Source organism: Sturnus vulgaris, chromosome 9, assembly GCF_052056855.1.
Source record: "Sturnus vulgaris isolate bStuVul1 chromosome 9, bStuVul1.hap1, whole genome shotgun sequence".
In the NCBI taxonomy this organism is placed as follows: domain Eukaryota; kingdom Metazoa; phylum Chordata; class Aves; order Passeriformes; family Sturnidae; genus Sturnus; species Sturnus vulgaris.
The window spans coordinates 27,459,399-27,473,672 of record NC_142251.1 but is presented as its reverse complement, the minus strand read 5'-3'; the positions used below and the strand labels follow the sequence as shown (position 1 = coordinate 27,473,672).

At 42.1% G+C, this 14,274-nt stretch overlaps 1 protein-coding gene across 1 annotated transcript in view; it reads right to left on the bottom strand.

Annotated features, from left to right (window-relative positions):
* The window catches only part of NOTCH2 (notch receptor 2), an 86,873-nt gene that overhangs the window by 47,949 nt on the left and 24,650 nt on the right, over nucleotides 1–14,274 (bottom strand). The window contains exon 5 of the mRNA XM_014874743.2: nucleotides 12,226–12,348. Coding sequence (XP_014730229.1) covers nucleotides 12,226–12,348 — 123 coding nt within the window. The remainder of the gene's footprint in view (nucleotides 1–12,225; nucleotides 12,349–14,274) is intronic.

Genomic DNA, 14,274 nt, shown 5'->3' with positions numbered 1-14,274 from the left:
TTAGCAAAGTCTTTTTTTGCTGAAATCCATCTTGCTTTGACATCAAAATCTGGAGAACCTACCACTTGTGACAATATTTTGTTTCAACAGTTACTCATCTTCCCCATTAAAGTTGTGCAGTTTATGTTTAAGCCAAAATTGTTTAGCTGGGGTTTCAAAGTCATTTTGAGTTTCCTGAACAGATAAAACCTCATGAGCACCAGCTCATTCCTTCCCAGGCTGGCATATGGGTACACATGTGCAACCACAGATTACTGGTCACAATCCACAATCTTCTTCTTGATAAACTATTTCTCTCCTTTCAGTTACATTAAAATTCTCAAAGCCCTGGAAGCTTGCCTTTTTTTTTTTTTTTTTTTTTTAAACACTTCTTGGTAACTTGCTTTTGCCACCCTTCCTAAAACTCTGATAGGATGTACATAGTATCAGAAGATGGCCCTTTATCAGAGAGTAAGATTTGATTTGTTTGAAGTGACCTTCCCCTCTTCCCCATCTCCTCTCTCACAGCTTTCCAGTAGTTTTCTGTTACTTGGGCCAAGGCTCTTTATTAAATGTGCTTCTACCACAAGATTTCTCTTTTCCAGCTACTCTAGCTGCTGCACATTTACATTTGCATGGAATTCTCTTCGTATTCCAAGAATAAGAAATTCAAGAGCAGCCCACAGGTCTTCTCTGCCAACGCACCTGGGCTCCAGTTTATTCAGGCTTGCCAAATTAAAAATACTTATTAGATGTTGATAAGCCACATTGTTTGAAATAATGATGTGAGAGCACAGACACACCCTCCTCAGTACACCAAACTAAATATTTATCATGAGCAGGAATCTAAAAATGCCCAAACTTAACCATCTCCATCTATGATACTCATGATTCCTTTTGTTTTCAAAGTACTTAGATAAATCCTAGCCTTTGATCCCGTGAGACTTGGGGGTTTTTTTCCACTTAGGGGCAAAGAAATAAAATTATGATTAAAAAAATACGTTGCACTACTGTGTTCTGTGCATATGTTCCGTTCTTTGGTAGGACTAATTCAAAACAATTTTATCACTTGAAAAACCACAGTAAAATTTTGACAGTAATGATAATTACGGTAGAATTTTCAGAATTAATCTTCAATTCCCGGTTTGCTCAGTGAAACTGTGGGGGAGAACTCATTTCTCCTTGCTATTGTTACCTGTAAAACACCTCTGTGCATTATGAACAAACAAACCATGCATTTGTCACACCACAAGTGCTTTGTTCAGGAGCTCTCAGGGCTGGCTTATCAGTGGAAGGAGTCAGGGAGCTGGGGCTGGCTCTGAGCACTCACGCGTATCTCACAGCTCAACACAATCGCCTTCCTCCAAGAAAAAATAATCAGGACCTTATTTGCTTATTGTAAAAGTGATTTTCCTTCTGTTCTTGGAGGGAAGGAGGAGCTCTCACATCCTTTTGGCTCAGCCAGCTTGAGCTGCTGCCACCAAAGCATTTTCAGCCACACTACAATGTGGTGCTTCTCAAAAAAAAAAAAAAAAATAATCTGCCTTTTGACTGGCAGAACAGAACCCAACACATGAAATAAAGCACAACCCAACACATGAAATAAAGCATTCTATGGGCTTTCAGCAAGGGCAATTGAGTGTAGGAGTACATTATTTTAATTTGCCTCTTTTTTGATGCTGGGGGCTTTTTTGTTGTTGTTTGTGATTTTTTTTTTTAAGCAAAGATGGGCTGACTAATCATGCATATAAACTATCAGGGCTTGGTTCTGACTTCTCATTTCAAGTGTCACTAGTAATACCAACACTTAGGACTTTTTTTAGGATTTTTTTTTACTAGTACTGACCCTCCACTTCTAGAAGGGATAGTACCAAGTGACATCATTGATGTCCTTGCAATAACCCCATGTCCTCGGCTACTCCATTTTTCTGTAGCCCTAAACTAAAACAAACTTCTAAGAGGTCTATCAATGCCTCCACGAGAGAAGAAAAATACAGAGCTTAAACTTCTTCAAGGAGTTGAACCGTATTTTAAAGACATACCACATTTGAGCTCCTTGAGTCTGGTCCTCACTAGGCTTCTCCAATTTCTAATGCCCCTTTTGCAATACAATTGTATTTGTGTTTAATTATGGATATAAATCAGAGCTCCAGCCTAATGCAATTTGTTTTAAAAACAAAGGAAGTTCAATTCAATATATTAAGAGGCATAAATGAAGAATTAAATACTGCATTTTACAACTGAGTATTTTAATGAAAAGATCTTGTTCTTAATTGGAGACTTCTCTCTGCCAGGCCAGTTAGATTTAAAACCAAATGAGATGAGCTCTCTGAAACAATTTACTAACGGGATGCTGCTTTGACTTAACTGTAACAAAATTAATATATTTATTTGTAGCCATGTAGTTGGCAAGCTTCTTTTCTGCTTGTTAAGAGTTTTAGGAGGAATCAAGTCTTTCATTCACAGAACAGAAATTCAGCTTCCAAGTGCAAAGTCCATTGTGGATTGCACAAATTGCACAGTGCAATACACATGTCCATAACCCAAGTAACTTCTGAATGCTACAACTACTGAATGCTAATTCAACTAGCTGCAAGTCGGTGTAGGTATTTCTTTTTTCTTGTGCTCCTGCTAGTTTCAATTACATTTCTAAAAGACAAGTAGTAAACAGAGGTGAACTAGTGAAGTGTGAATACACTAACAACAAAATATTTTGATGGAAATGTAGAAACACACACATAAAAGATAACAAGAAAGGAAACATAATTTACTCCAAGAAGGTAATGAAAGCCTAGCCTGACCTTGATATTTGCAGAGCCTGGGAAATCAGTAAAATGCCAACTCAGGTTCTGAGTGACCTTGTACAAAGTAAACAGCTAGTCCATGTGGTATTTCAAAATTGAAAACTAGAAGTAGAAAAAGGGAACAGCCTTCAACTCTTAGCACTTTCTGCCCACTATGAAACTAAGTCACTTCCTGCATATTTCCCCTCAGAAAAGCCATATGGAGTAAGTCAGATGTGTTTGCTGCTTTGATTGCTCCCATTTTCGGAGCCTCAGGAACTGCAAGGAACTCCAAAGCTTCTCTGTTGGCAGGCATGGGGTTCAAGGCCTCCCTCAAAGAGCTGTACCAGATCTCATTGATGAGAAACTGCCAGTCCTTCTCCCTTTTTATGTCAGAAAGAAAATAAAGCCTGATTTATACAGGTAAAGCAGCATGCAAAATTAGAACAATCCTATACAAAAAGCGAGGAGCATTAGCTTGAACAACCCAGTCAGTGAAACATTCACCCTGGAAAGTAGCACCAGACATCTCCAAAAAGCTGATCCTACCAAACCTCAATTCATTGATGCTGCAGCTGAATGCAGGACCTTCAGAGAGTTCAATCAGAGGATTTCATCTCTGGCAGAACAGACTTTCCATAAAGGAGAACATTTTCTTGGCCTCTTAACAGCAGGAAAGTCTGCTGATGCACAGCTGGAGTATCAGAGGCTAAAGCTTCTGACAGCAGATCTAATACAGTTTAATCACTAAAAACATTTTGTAGGGCAAAGGGTGCAAATATTTTCCTGTGCCTTAAAAAAAAAAATCAAAAAAAAAATCAGTTCCTTGAAAACTGAGTTGGGAGGAGATGGCAATATCCCATTTCCTTCAAAATCACAACCAGCCCAATACTGGGCTCAGACTGAACTGGAAGTCAGTATCTTACAAGTTTAGTGATACTGGAAAGGCAATTTGATGAGGATCACAAACTGGTCCTTAACAGACACTGGAATGGGAGCATCAGGTTTGAAGGAGCTTTTATGCCATCATCCACTCAGTAGCTCAAGAAGTTTGTCACTTATGTCAGACACAACACACAGGGAAGAGGTCACTAGTTCTCCTGAAAGGGCTACCTGAGAACTCTAAACCAGACCTAGACAAAAAAGTCTTTCAAAGAGCAGTTTAATTCACAAAGTAGTCCAAAGACTGTTGTATGGGTTTTGAATACAACCAGTGTAGCTCAAAAAAGCACAGCTCATTAGAACTGTTTGCATCTTTAATCCAAGTTTTAAAGGACTCCTAGGTGAGAAGGTGAACAGCATGTTATCAAGGCTCAAGAAGGGGCTAAGAGATAAGGACCAGTGTTTGTATAAATGATCAAACCTAATCTTGGCAGAAGGTAATCAGTGCCACGCTCCAAAGGACCATGCAGCTTCTTCTCCTCTCCAACCACACGTGTGGACATGGAGGATAAAACTGGCAGGTCACAGCTGGGCATTCCTCTGACCAGTTCTGTCTTGTAACACAAGAAAAATATCTGCATTGACAGTGTAACCCAACATGCATCCATCAGCTCAAAGCTCAGTTTCCTCATGCTCCTGTGTGGACCTCCACAGCAAACAGAAAGGGAAAAATGGCATGGAACCATTGAGCTTTCTAGGAAAACAGTATCTATGAAAAATAACTTAGCTCCCATGGGTTGGAATTGTGCATTTGTAAAGCATTCAGTTCAATCATGAACACACAGAACTTCCCATACTCCTTGAAACAGTTCAGCAACAGTTACCACGTCCAGGCAATGAAGTGTACAATTAATGATCTAGAAGGTGATGAAACAGTAGGCAGCAGTGGCTTTTACAAACTAACATTTCTATTTTCCAAGAGGAAGCCTGGGATTTCAGACAGATTCAACCAAGTGAGGCTGCTGGGCAGTGCAACAGCAGACAAGGCTCGAGGCACAAATGCCAAGCAAAACACACAGGCAAACAGAATTGCTGCAGAAGGTTTGGGTTAGGCACTCCTTGAGGAAACATCAGCTTCCCTGGAAGAGCTCAGTGGGGACCTCTGCTCAATCACAGCTTTAATCAACAAAACAAACAGTGCTGAGCAGACGTTTGACTGCAAGGAACAATAACTAATGCAAACACTCGTTGTGCAATGGCCGTGGCACAGCCTCAGCCAGTAATACATTTTGCAGTACTGAATCCACCTCTGAATAAGAAAGAGGCAGAGTTCATAGTCTGACATAGAAGAACTTCCTAGGAGACTTATGAAGGAATTGCTACCCACAAGGGGAGAAAGAGAGCTAATAAAGAGCACAATCCATCAGTTATTGCAGGGAAGATAGAGCACATGGCAAAGTCTACAAAAGAAACTATTTGATTGTTTACATAATTTGCTTTATTGACACTAGGTATCTCAAAGCAGAGAACTGCAAACTTCTCTGAAAGAGGCAACACCTATTTCCAGACCAAAATGTCCCAAGCAATAAACAGGTAATATCGAGAGGGTCTCAAGTGTGATGCCCAGATCACACCCAAATTCTAGACCCTTCAACCAAGCCCTCTCCACAGTTCCCTGCAGGCAATCCAACAAATAAGACTGATACTTTCAGCTCCAAGGATGGCTTCAGGGGCACACAGAATTCCATGGACTACACTGCTTGCACCTGCCAGAATTGCATGTGTGTTTAGTAAAGGTCTTCACTGCTTAAGCTTCACAGTGGTTCCCACAGAAAAAAAGAACTGAAGACAACAATATTCTCCTTGCAGGAGTTTTCTAAAGAACAAGCATCACAGCTCTCAAAAACGTGCTCCTTCCCCGGGATCTCACAGCATCTTTCTTCCAGAGCAGCAAAGCAGCAGCAGCCATTCCCACACCTCAGGTGCTCAGGTTTTGGTCTTGTTTTTATTACATCTCAAATACATGTCAAATACCATCAAAGAAATAATAAAATTTAATAGCTTAATATAGAATTTGAACACTTGAAGATGAACCTACAATTGTAATGAGCAGAGCAAGCATCTGTGTTTATTTTAGGCTAATATGGTAGAGAAAAGAGTTTAATTTCATAACCACACTGGGAAGCATGCAGTGGAACTAATGGGCTTTTACAAGGGATTTTACAAGCCCCAAATACAAAACTCTGGGCTTTAAGAGACTTATGCACGGCCTGATCCATTAAATACTGCCCTAAATCACTCCCCACAGACTACTGGGTAGAGAGGGCAGTCCTGCCTGAGCTCCTCAGAGGCAGTAATACAAATGATCAGAACACGATTCATTAAAAATTCATTAAGACTGATGTGCTAATGACAGACTGGTTTAATATGGTGGTGGCAGGTGAAATGATTGAGGACAGCAGCAGGACAGAGAAGTCACCCACAGGAAATACACATCACCAAGCTACTCTCTGCTCTGTCCTTCTCTTTACCTCCTCTGGAAAACCCTGTGAATCAGGGAAATACCAAACAAGTGAAAAGATCTGCGAGGCAAAAAAAAAAATTAACAGCTGGAGCCAAAACTTACAATGAAAGCTTCATATTCTCAAGCTATCTCAGCAGCCCATCTTCAGTAATTACCCAAAGACAAATCACCTCATTTTAAGTACAAGGGAAGGGACAGGAACTGCCAGAAACAAGCAGCTGGGGATGTAACAACTGCTACCTATTAGTCTGGTCTCACAGCAGGCATCCACCAACCCAGCCCCACCAGAGGGGTCTGGCCTATCCTGCTTTAGTGCCAAGCACATAAAAGATGCTCTGAAAACCCAAGGACATCTCCACAAGAGATCATTTGGCACACTAGAGCGCTAAGAGGATTCTGGAAAGGCACCAAAGGCGTAAGGGAGGAGGCGGCAGCGTGCTCTGAGTTGGATGCTGTCATTCTGTCATCAGATCAGCTCAGCTGTTAACACCTCAGGTGTTTTATTACCGCCTCCCTCCCTCCCGAGGCTTGCCATTGGGAAATGAAAAGCAGCACCAAGCAAACAGGAGGTTGTGGAAGGTGTTGCAGAATCCGTACCGGATAAAGGGCTAAGGGTGGAACTTGTAATGCCTCTGGAATCCATCCCCTCTGCACGGCACTGAGATCAAGGGCCACAAGAGAAACAAACAACATACAGGATAAAGTCTGTTTGTGTCCAGCACTTCAAACCATTTGTACACTCCAACTTGGAGCTGCCAGCTCTGGAGGCTGCCACGTGCTCCCCGCTCCCTTTGTGTCTGCCAGTTCAAACATGACGGAAGAAGGTGAATCATGATCCCTCTTGGCCTCTTTCAGAGCTTCTCTAGGAGACACTGCTGCAGTGACACCAGCCAACTCATCAAGCTTGGCACAGACAGATCCCAGCCAGTACCAAAGAGGCCACTCTGCTTTTTAATAAAGCCTGGAGAAGCACCAGGAAGCTGATCACTGCTTAAGGAAGATGACTGCACTTCTCATGGGAGCATGGCCCAGCCTCCCTGAGCTAACACAAAGGTCTTGGGACGTCATCTAGGATCACCCGGAGGGAAAAGGGAACAGCCCTGACAGGGCTCTCTGTCACATCAGCAGCAGCAGCACTCTCCATGAAACAGCAAGGATGTGTATTTAATCATTTAGAAGACTGGCGTGTTCAATATTTATCATCCCTGTCACCTATTGTCAAGAGTTAGTTCCTCTACATTTTGACCTTATAAGTACTCCAAGAAGGCAGCATTTTTTTGAACACTAAACTAACACGACTTGTCACTGTATACTTTGGTGACACAGAAGCTGAGGAAATTGGTATTTGGCAAATAAAGTTTGAAGAAACAAAATACTGGAGCATATGATCTTACATTAAAATGTTACATATGAGCCTTTTGATGTTTATCCCCCTTCTCAGCAAAGGAAAGTCACGTCTGCCCAGAGTTAAAGACTGAGATTATCAAAGAAAATCAAGATAGGGAGCAAATATTACTCTAATTAAATAGGAATCAAACCCTTAACGCCCCTCTTTGAAAATTCCTGCCTAAAGCTCTGCAGAAAAAGTAATCCTTGTGCTATGTTTGAGGGCATATGACCAAGATAACAGCTATTTTAATTAAAAAGCACAGCCCTGCTGCCTGAAGAGCTTTTCTGCTCAAGACAAACATTTGCTGCTTAAGCTAACTCCCAGTGCTGGAGTTCTTTGGTGGAGTCAGCTGTTAGCACACTGTGCTTCCCTTAGAGACAAAGGTCGCCTAGATTTTAAAATATACAGCTCACTGGAGCCCTCTTTTCAGGGAAAAACAAAGCCTAAATAAATACAACTGCCATGGGAGTCCTGCCTTCCCAGACACAGGGGTAGAAATAATGAAAGGGAGTGAGCAAGCCAAGCCTGCAACTGAAGTTCTACAATGTAGGTTCTTCCAAAACCCACTTGAGAGTGGGCACAGTGTCCCCCAAACCCAGAGACTCATCCCACAGCTTCTGATGCAGCAAACTGTGCAAAAGATTTAACTCCATGGAGAGCATAACCTTTATCTCAGCTCCTGAAATACGATTTGGGCCAAAGGCAGATTCATGATGAACTTCTGAAACAAACACTGCAGACTTTCCAGGGAAGCATGTGTCTTTCTTAGACATACAAGAAAAACATAAGAATTTACAGTATTTAATATTGGTAACCACTCAGGCACCCAAATTCTCAAGAGATCTTTCTTGACCCAAAGTTGCACAGGTTAGATCAACGGGTGCATTCTAAACCAAGCTTTGCTTCTTTAGATGAGTTGTAGTTAAAATAACTTTAAATTCTCAGATGGTTTCCCCATGGGTGTGGAAGGACAGCCTAATCTTCCATATGCACTTCCCTCTGCACCCACTCACCGTGAGACTGCTCTGTGAATTTTAATTCCTGATCCCAGAAAAAAACCAAAGAAAAATTGAAAGAAAGGGGGGAAAAAAGGCAGCTGGACAGGATTTTTTTACTAGATTAGTGAGTGAAAGTGGCACACTCCAACAAATCCTAGAGGCAGCTCAAGGGAAAGGGAAGAGTGTCAGTGAGCAGGGAGAAAAGGTTATGACTTTCTTCCTCAGACCACAATGAGGCTGAAGAACAACAGCATAAAACAGTCTTCACATGGCACTTTATCTGACATTAGGCAGGATTTTGACTCGAACCACACTTACACCAAATTCTCTGGCCTGTCACGCACAGAGGAACAGACTTGACACTTTCACAAAAGCACCCAGGACTGCTTCCAAGGAAAGGTGGAGCTTCATTACACATCTGCAGCACTGTGCTTTGAAAGGACCCAACAAACACTGGTTCTAACAAAGGCTGTATCCTGGGACAAGATAAAGTCATCTTCAAACAAACCAACCATCAGTTAACATTCAGCAACAGGAAAGATCTGGGGCAGTTTCACCCAAACACACCCCAGACTGACTTGCCAGTTGCAAATTTATGAGATTGATAATCACTGTAACCAGATGAAATACGAGAACTTTGAAGGTGACAAAAACGCTGGTGACAGCAGGAATTTCACATCATTGTTTCTGAAAGGCAAGATGTTATCTTTCCGGAAAAAATAGCAAAATGAGAACGAGAAGGCAGGCAGGCACTTCAACAGAAAAAGAGCAGTGAGCTCTGTTTGAGGAGCAGGAAATAAGACTGAAGGCAAACAGCATAACAAAAGGTAGAAGAAAGCAGAAAAAAAAAAGCATTTTCTTTAAAAAAAAAAAAGAGTATAGTTATGTAGCCCAGCCTACCACCTGTCAGGGAATTACAAGAGGCAGATGGTTACCAAAAGGAACTGGGACAGATTTTGTTTCAGTAAAGGTTGCTTCAATATTGCTTTACACAAAACTTGTCCTGATCAGATGCAGTAGAGCTTCTTGATTTTTCTAGCAAGGAATGGGACTGCTTTCTCTGTGCACGAAGCACAAACCAATAAACATGAAAGAGCATCACCCACAGCACAAAGATTAAGACTAAAACTGCAGACAAACTTAATCTTCTTCAGGAATAGTTGACAAGTATTTGAAAGCAGAGACTGTTACAAATACAACACATCTACACTGTCAGGTATTTTTTAGAAAATTTAACATCCTTTCATTTTTGGCTGATGTTTCCTTACAGATATGGGTATTTAGGCGTTTTATGGTTTGTTTTTTTTTTTAAAGCAGTACACAATGTCCTCTAACCTCATGATCTCACTGGAAACTTTTGTCTTCCTGAACTGTTCATTCTCACAGTTTAGCCCTGTAGAGCTATAACACTTATCAGGACAGACTCCAAAAGAGTGGCCTGTTCAGCTCTCCCCTCTTCACTTACCTCAGAGATGATTTAAAATGTAATAAACCCCCTTTATGTAAAGGATGGACCTGCACTTAAGCAGTTCCTTATTGCTGAATAACTGATGTTTAATTGTTTACTCCTGTCAACACCAACTGCAGTTTAACCTTGAAACAAACATCATCTCTCTCTCCAAGCTATTGCAGGAGTCCTCCATCCGTCCTCCCTGATTTGTGCCCTGCCTCAGTGTCACCTCCTATGTCTCCAAGCTGGATGTGGTATTGTTTTCCTCACCTCCTTGGCCTCTAATTGAAGCTGCAGGAAAGGGATTGAAGTCCATTCAGAAAAAGAAAAGTTTTTTTCACAAAAATGCTACTGAGATGACAGAGAGGAGTCACAGAAACTTGCACTGTGCATTTCAGACAGGACAGTTCCATAGAGGTTCTAACCTTCACTGTTCAAACAGCCAAGCTGATGCTTCCTAAATTGTGAGATCATTTCAACACTGACCTAAGCCTAGAAAGACAACGGCCTGGAGAAGCCATCATCCAAAAACACTGCACTGATAACCTCAGCTGCACCCTAAACAAGGAAATTCTCAGAAAACCCATTCCATTACATTGTGTTAGAGAGCCACAGGAACCTAAAACGCTTGGGGAGCTCCTCTCTCTTCCCAGGGCTTCTCTGGAAGGAAGCATCCTCCATACACACAAGGTTTTCTGGAAACACCATCCACACGGGAGAAAGATGGCACAAGAGAGGCCACAACAGCCTCACAACTTTTCCCAATTCTACTCAGAGCCCATAAGAGGTTCAGAGAGGGAACCACCACAACTGCACCGCAAAGAGTTGATTGGGGAGACAACCTACCACAAAACCCAACAGATCACAGCCTCCTGCCTGTGACAGAGACCAAGACACCAAGGTCTCTTCCAGGTGAGTTGCAGAAGGCATCCCTAGCTGACAGCAGACACCCACCTAAATCCTGTAAGCCAAGCTCAATTTATGATGCCAGAATAATCCCTTGGAGGTTGTATGTTCATGATTATTATATCCTCTGTGTTTGGGAGTAAGACAGATTGATTAATTTGCTACTGACAGACACCAGAAATCTGGTTTCTGTCATTTAAATTATATTCTGTCATGAAATTATACCAAGGGTTATAATTTCTGTGGAATGGAGCAAGACTATAGGGGTCACTAAGGGTTTGTTGCCTCCACACCCAAGCTCTCATGTTTTCCTTCACAGGTTTCACTTTCTGCAGGCTTTCAGGACATGGAGAAGTAGCACAGAAACAAGGACACTTGCTCATTGAGGACAGGACTCATTTTCTCCTATTTACACATAATTTCAAAGAGCTATGGTTCAAGTTGTGGTGCACTTCACTCTTATGTGGTTTAAACTTCATTTAAGAATATATAATTATTTCAAGTTAATGAGGGCTCTTAACTGGCAGCCTCCTTTGCAGTTAATAACAAGCTGTTTACAACCAGAATCAATGCTCTCTGAGGAAAAAAGCATTTTAAAAATTGGTTTTAGGTCTTTTTTTTTTTTCCCCCCTGTGATTTTCAAATAAGGTCAAAACTATACTCAGCTGAAAAAGTGTGCCAGCTAAGAAAGACTAGTATGACTCAAAAAAACTCGCCCCATAACCGGAGGTGTTTGTTTATTTTTGAGGTATGGAGACATTTTGCAACTAAATATGACACTGAGTTTCCTGTAAGCTGCTTCCTTATATTGTGCATAACACTTTCTTGAAATTCACCCTTTTTTCCCCCCTTTCAGACTGAGAGTAAAAACAGACTCATTTATGAAGCAAAAGTAGCTTTGCTAGTCAGAGAACTCTAGATAAAAATAAGTCAAGCAGGAAAGTAACAGTAGCAAAACCATAAGCTTCCCATACATGCACTTCTCTTCCCTCCTTTTTCACATCTGCCCTGTTTCTCAGCAGCATTACCATAATCAACATGACTATTATCCCATCTCAGAAACAGCTCTACATTTAGCAAATACCCACAGGTGTAACAGCAAAGCCACGCTCTGTGCCTTTTGGCAAACATTTATCCATTTACAAAGCCTATCCACGGGAGAAGTGCAACTCATGCCGAAATCACCCCTCGTCGTGGTGGCTTTGATGCCGACAGCTTTTCTTGTAAGGGTTGCACTGGCATCTCCCCCTGCCTGCAGCCATGGGCACAGGGTGAGGGCCAGCAGCGCCGTGCTGGTGGCCCCCAGGACGTACCTGTCCACTGGGGAGGGCAGCGGCAGTTGTAGGTGTTCACCCCATCCACACACACGCCCCCGTTCAGGCACTTGTGGTTCGGGCAGTCGTCCACGTTGTGTCCACAGACGCTTCCCTCGAAACCTGGACAGAGCACAAAGGACAGCAGGCTGAAACAGGCTTCCCACCTCTTTGGAAGAGAATTCAGCCCTCCTTTTTTCCCTTCAACAGTTCACCTAATCCTGGTGAATCCCCACCTCGCAGGACTCTGCTGAGTGCCTTTGCTAACAGCATGAGGGTCAGGTGACACAGTTAAAACACTTCCACCCTGGGTAGTTGGCCAGCTTGTTTCACAACCCAAAAGACATGAGGATTTTCTCTTTAAGTGACTAAGGATCACTGTCACTCAAAGCAAACAAAGGGAAGACCCAAGACATTTCCTTTACCACGAGATAAACTCATCACTGCCCACCAAGCATCAGCCAGGACAAGTTTTTCCCATGGCCAAAACAGTGCTGGCGTTCACTCCATGGATACCTCAGCAGAGTCTGCCTTGGATAAGCCAAAGAAAAGTCTTTCATGCTTTGAAAAAGACCTTCTGAAGTCCTGATCTGGCTCTCTTCAGTGTCAGACGAATCAATCAATCAACAGATCGGCCACCACCCAAGTGATGCTTACATGCTAAGCCCTGCCTGAAAAGCAGAAGAAATTAGATACCCTTCCTCAATGAAAATCCAGGCTCCCAATGAACACACTGACAACATATTCTTGCTAGAGTTCCCTCTCCTTTTCAAAGAAAGAGAAGTGGGGACATTAGGGAAGGGAGCTGTCAGTGATGTGTCTTCCCCTTGATTTCCCCTGCTGATTTATTTCATGCTTCATTAAACAAACCTGCCACTTCTGCTGGATGAGAGAGCTATTTATCAAAGCACAAGTGGAATGCATGCTAATGTGGATGAAGTAAATGATTCCAGAGCACATGTTAATTTAAAACACCAGCTCTGCCTCTTCACTGCTTTGGAATGTAATATTACCATGACACAGTTCTCTCATCCAAAATCATGCTTTAACCCCTCTACTTTTGATGCCCCGTTCCAGACGCTTCCATAACATCTGTGTCAAGTCACACAGACCCTCTGAGTAACATCTGGTCCAACACAGATCTTGTTGTGTGGCAGATGAAATGGAGACTATAAAGCTCTGAGCCAGCTTTTCCAGACTACTGCTGCTCTCAAGAGACTTGAGGTGATACATGTGCATTCCCATCTCTTGAACTTCTCCAGCTCCACAGAAGAGCTGGGAAGTGCCAAACTGTATCAAGTGCATAAGAATCAGCAAGGAGCAACAGACTCAACATTACAAAACTAAAAACAAAAACAAAACAACTAAACTAAATCTACAAAACCTTCACTATTATTCTCTCCTTCAAAGCCCTTCCAGCCTCTACCCGTGATCCTAGAAATTTCATGGCAGTAGGCTTAAAACAAAGGAAATAGAGCATGCTTAGCCAGAGTCCTAATCATTACAGCAGCACCTTTCCTGGCAAAAGCTGCTGAGGAACAACTACCAGGGAAAACAATTATCTGTAGATCCCCCTATGTTTAAAACTGTACAAAGCCACCAAACTTGAGCAAAGGCTGAGCTGTAGAACACAGGGGTGTCCTATCAGCTTGTGTTTCAGCTGGGGAGGAATCATCCCACTGACCACATATTGCACTCATGCCAGCACATGATCAGCATGGAAATACACCCACAACCACAAAGACAAAAGGTTTAAGAACTTATCTCTTCAGTTTGGATAATATGGAGACCAGCCCTACTTTCTAGTAAACAGATTTCTGGCAGCAGACATTTAAACTCTCTCACTGTACTTCACACAAATTAAAAGTGGCCCAATTATCTCCAGAATAAAGCATATTATTAGCATATTAGTAGTGGGGAAGTCACCCCACTACTAAAATCTCACCAAGCCATTCTATATTTTCACATTTAACCAGTTATACTATCCAAGAGCTACTCTGAGATATGTGAGCTTTTCTCTAGCTGGGTCCCAGCATCTAATTTTGCAGT